Source organism: Piliocolobus tephrosceles, chromosome 2 (genome assembly GCF_002776525.5).
Source record: "Piliocolobus tephrosceles isolate RC106 chromosome 2, ASM277652v3, whole genome shotgun sequence".
In the NCBI taxonomy this organism is placed as follows: Eukaryota; Metazoa; Chordata; class Mammalia; order Primates; family Cercopithecidae; genus Piliocolobus; species Piliocolobus tephrosceles.
Genome location: NC_045435.1, coordinates 89,050,870 through 89,055,961, shown reverse-complemented (window position 1 = coordinate 89,055,961; position 5,092 = coordinate 89,050,870). Strand labels below are relative to the sequence as shown.

Sequence of the window (5,092 nt, the reverse complement as noted above, 5' to 3'; positions counted from 1 at the left end):
TCCGGCTAAATTTTTTATGTGTTTTTTTTTTTTTTTTTTGATACGGAGTCTGGCTCTGTTGCCCAGGCTGGAGTGCAGTGGTACAATCTCCGCTCACTGCAAGCTCCGCCTCCCGGGTTCACACCATTCTCCTCCCTCAGCCTCCCTAGTAGCTGGGACTACAGGCGCCTGCCACCACGCCCGGCTAATTTTTGCATTTTTAGTAGAGACGGGGTTTCACGTGTTAGCCAGGATGGTCTCCATCTCCTGACCTCAAGTGATCTGCCCACCTCAGCCTCCCAAAGTGCTGGGATTACAGGTGTGAGCCACCACGCCCGGCAATTTTTTATGTTTTTAGTAGAGATGGGGTTTCTCCATGTTGGTCAGACTGGTCTCGAACTTCCAACCTCAGGTGATCTGCCTGCCTCGGCCTCCCAAAGTGCTGGGATTACAGGAGTGAGCGACGGCGCCCAGCCTCATTTTGCCTTTGTAATTGATGGTTTGGGTAAGGACACAACGCACAGAGGAAAGACAGAATCTTATTTCTGAGGAACCTCTCCTAGTGATAAGGTCACAGGAAGTGTATTTTATGAAGTAATTCTGTAGAAGCCTGAGTGAACATTTATCCACCTGGTAATCCTACGACTTTACAACCTCTTGCAAGCTGTGCCTGTCACACTGCCCTCTGTTGAGTCCGCCTCACATACACACTTCAGTGTCCCTATGCACCTGCCTGCCATGCCCTTACCTGCAGAAGGCCCCTATGTTCTCCACCAGGTAGCACTGGCCGCCATTGTGACAGTAACTTGGGAAGAGGTCGCACACTGACCGGCAGGAGCCATTATGCCGCACAAAGCCACTGCGGCACTCAGTGCCATTTTCACTGGAGGCCAGGTCCCTGCCTGGCTCTCCTGGGCGGGGCCTGAGGGCGATGCTGCTGCCAGGGACCGACCCCAGAGTGTGCTGTGGAGGGACAGCATGCCACCGACTGTTGGGCTGGCCTGTCCCGGGCCCCAGACCGGGCTTCCCAGTGGGCACTAGAAGCTCATTTTCATCTTCTAGGTCTCCACCTCCTACTGCATCTTTGTCATCCTCCTCCTCCTCCTCCTCTTCATCCAAGTCATCATAAAAGGATGTGGTAGGGTAGAAATCAGATTCATCAAAGGGGGTGAAATCATCGTATAAGTCAAGCAGGCTCCAGGAAGGGGTCTCTCCCTCAGTATCAGGGTGGTTCTCTGAGGTTCCTGGTGACCCTGGGAAGCTCCCCAGGTCTGCGCCACGACCCTCACCATCCAATCCTTGGAAGTAGTCGATGTCAATGATATCTGATGCCGGTTGGGGCTCCAGGGTGCCCTGAAAGGGGTAAGTCGGCTCTGGCCCTTGAGGGTCGGGTGTGCTGCCCCCCAGGTTCAGCCAAACCTCCAAGGGGCTCTCCTTGGGGAGTTCAGAAGCTGGGCTCAGCTTGTCGCCAGGGGTGGGGGAGGGTGGCCCGCTGGCCTCTGTAGCCTCAGGAATGGCAGGGGGCATGATTGACTGCCCGAGGACCTCGTGGGGAGCCTGGAGCGTAGCTGGAAGGGCCTGGGCATCGCCGCTACCCGCCTCTGCGGTCACTCCTCCCAGGCCTGGGTTGTCAGCCTCCAGCCAGGCGGTGCCGGTCGCCTGCAGCACCTCCTCTGGCCCGGCCGGCTCGCCGCCAGGCGCGGTCCACGAGGCCTCATCTTCCCCAGCCGCTGGTGGGCCGGCTTCTTCCCGCGTATCGTTGGCACGCGGCTCCCACGCCGGCCTGCCCTTCACCAGCTCTTCGGCCTCCACCGCGCTGCCCGCCTCACGCGCTGCGGGCGGGAGGGCGAGGGGCGGGGCGTCAGGGTGGCGCGCTGGGGAGCCCTGGAGCCCGGGCCCGACCCGGCCAGGTCCGCTCGCCTAGACCCGGTCAACCCAGACCCCGCCACCCGCAGACCCCACCACCCCAGTGTGACCCCAGCCACCCGGCACCTCTAAGTCCCGTCCCGGAGTCTGCCCCCAAGCCCAGGATCACAGCCTGCCCAACGGCTCGCGGCTCGGGTCCCGCCCGACCTGCCCAGCCGTCTGAGGAGCCAGGCCAGGGAGGCCCCCAGCTCGGCCCACCCAGAAGTCTCACCCTCGGGAACCCACCCTGAGCCGCGTCCACAGGCGCGCTCCTTCAGCTCCAGGTTCCGCCCCGAAGTCTCACCCTCAGGCCCCGCCCCAGCCCCGCCTCCGGCCCCGCCCCCAGCCCGCACAGCGGCCCGCGCTCTTGGGTCCCGGCTACCCCCACCCGGGTCGGCCTCCACCCGGGTCGGCCTTCCCCGGACCCCCACCACCTCCTGTGACCCTTCGGCCTCCCGGCCGTGGCCAGGCGGTGCCCCGCCCCCTTGCCACAGCTCGCAGCTCCACCTGTCCCTGCAGCCAGCGGGACCCCTGCTCTGGGTGGGGCGCGAGGGCCGCGGGGGTCCCGGGCGCAGTCATACCTACCCGGCACGGCCCCAGAGGCCAGGACCAGCGCGGCCCCCAGAAGCAGCAGCAGTGGCGGCGGTCCCCGGCCCGGGCCCCCGCCCCCGGCTCGCCCCATGGCGCGGCGCCCCGACCGCTGTCCGCGGTCCGCCCGGCTGGCTGCGCCCTTGGCTCGCCCGGCCGCCGCGCCTCCCGCCCGTTCTGCGGACGCCTCAGCCCACGATGGGCAGCGCGAGGAGCCGCATGCCGCCGCCGCCGTCCGCCGCTGTCCCCGGCGCGCCGCGCCTCCCCGCCTCCCGCGCCGCCGCTGCCGCCGCTGCGCTCAGCGCCGCCCTCACCCCGCCCGCCGCGCCGGCCCCGCCGCACGTAGCGCTGACGCCGGCCCCTTGGTCCGCCTGCCAGGGTAACAGACAGACCCCTCGCTGGGGACTAGGAGACACATGGACTGAGAGCGCGGGGCAAGCGTACTGCGCTGCGCGGCGCGGCGCGGCGCGCGGCGTTAGGCGACAGGTGCACGGGCGGGAGACCTGTGGGATGGGGCCACTGTCCCGCCCCAGGTGAACAGGCGGCACGGGGCCCCGACCCGGAGGAACCCACCCGCCACGCGGCAGGCATGGAGGCGGGGACGTCGCGGGCCCAGATACCCGCAGGGTCGGGGCGGGGCTCAGAAGAGCCGCAGGGGGCGGAAGCAAGATCCCCCACTGTGGAAACAAGCCAGGCCTGGGGCGCATGGAGCCTCTCGAATTTCTGCACCAATCCCATGTTCCGGGCGGGAAGGCTCTCAGGGAGGTCTCCGGGTCTCCACGAGGGAGGGGCGGGCGTTGGCAGAGCCTGGCAAGGGGGCGAAGCCGACGGCCCAGGCTCTAATCGGATCAGACCTAATCCGTTCGCAGCCAAAGCCACTAGCCCAGATCTCGCACAGCCAGGCCCGCCAGAACGCATCCCTGGAGCAAGGGGTGAGACCCTCCCTGGGACTGCGGCTACCTCGCCTTCCTTCTAGCCTCCTCCGAGCAGCCTGGGGGGCGGCCTTTAATCCTGGTCCCTTCTCCGGGATACGTCGTCCCCCAGGTGTCTCAGACCACCAAGACTCAGATTCCTAGGTAGACCAGGGGGACCTAGATCCCCAGCCGGGCACACATGGACGCCTGGCTTTAGAGTATCTGTGGGGCCCATTCACAGCTTCAGGGCTCACAGGGCAACCCAAGACCACTCACCAGGAGGTCTGCTTAGTCGGGAGGAGGAACCGCAACCTAGTCACTTAGTTTATTCCCCCAAACCGACCGTCTACCCCTTAATGTGTTATTCACCCGAATGACAGTTCAGGGTATCAGCCCAAGGAGATAGGACAACTCCAGTATTTAAGAGACGGTCCCATTTCTGTCTTAGAAGACCAAGTAAGTGACCAAGATGGAGATTCCATCTCCTAATCTTTCTTATACATGTCTCCAGATGGTGTTGCCTTGGTTCAACACCTGTTTCTCAGCAGAACTATGGCTGCAGCCTATTTGCCTAGCCTAGCATCTCTACCTATCCTGCCTGGTAAACTCCTCATGCCAGAAAAGCTCAGTTCTTATCACCTTTCCCTTTATGAAGCCTCCTCAGCAGTTACACTTATGCCCATCATCTCACCTTACCTACAGTTATTCCTCACTGGACTGCAAGGCACTTAAGTGCACAGGGCTGGTAACAGAGGGAGGCTCCATATCAGACAGGCATAAATGAATGAATGGCAACCACCCACACCCATCCCAGAACTGTGGTCTGGAGCTCCTTGAAAAAATGGGCAAGGCTCTTTCTTTCATAGTTTCATGCTGCCTCCAGGGACCAAGTAAAATATGTTTGAAACAATAGCCTTCTCTAAACAGGGCACCATGTAGGGCTTTTCACTCACCTCTTGGCCACAGAAGCAGCAACACACCCTTAATTGCCTCCAACCCATCTCGGCTTCCCTTGTGTGCAGCTTAACTCCTGTCACCTTTTACTGTATGTAGACTCTCTGTGTTCCTCTGCTTGTTTCCTCAACTCGGGTTGTGGCTGTCAGAGTGGCCTACCTCCTCCTTCCCTTCCTGAGGCCGGTCTGTGTGGGAAAACCTCATGGATGGGTTCCTTGATGTCTGGGGCATGACAACCACTCACACATTTTCAACAGAGTTTGATGGAGGAAGTACTCCCACTCATTTTAAATATATTGTGTTAACTATTTAAGTATCTTCCCTTTCCTGGAGATGAAGTCTGCTACCACTTCCTTCAATTGGGATTTTTTTTTTTTTTTTTTTTTTGAGATGGAGTCTTGCTCTGTCGCCCAGGCTGGAGTGCAATGGTGTGATACTGACTCACTGCAACCTCTGCCTCCCGGGTTCAAGTGATTCTCCTGCTTCAGCCTCCTGAGTAGCTGGGATTACAGGCATGCCACGCCCGGCTAATTTTGTATTTTTTGTAGACATGGGATTGCTCCATGTTGGCTCAGACTGGTCTCGAACTCCAGACCTCAGGTGATCCGCCCGCCTTGGCGTCCCAAAGTGCTGGGACTGCAGGCATGAGCCACCATGCCCTGCCCAATTTGGGATTTTAAATCAATTGTTGCCACTCAGTTTCATTCTGATCTTCCCTAGTGGATCTCAATAGCAGTTTGAGAAGTGAGCAT

The 5,092-nt window shown here is 60.8% G+C and overlaps 1 protein-coding gene across 5 annotated transcripts in view; it reads right to left on the bottom strand.

Annotated features, from left to right (window-relative positions):
- The window catches only part of CSPG5 (chondroitin sulfate proteoglycan 5), a 19,449-nt gene extending 14,790 nt beyond the window's left edge, over positions 1-4,659 (bottom strand). For 2 of the 5 annotated variants that reach the window (XM_023231822.1, XM_023231823.1), the window contains exons 1-2: positions 2,470-4,659; positions 728-1,811 (exon numbers count right to left, since the gene is read on the bottom strand). In XM_023231822.1, coding sequence (XP_023087590.1) covers positions 728-1,811; positions 2,470-2,566 — 1,181 coding nt within the window. In that variant the 5' untranslated portion in view covers positions 2,567-4,659. The remainder of the gene's footprint in view (positions 1-727; positions 1,812-2,469) is intronic. The other 3 variants (XM_023231825.1, XM_023231827.1, XM_023231824.1) reach the window with 2 other exon arrangements.
- Positions 4,660-5,092: the final 433 nt, after the last annotated feature.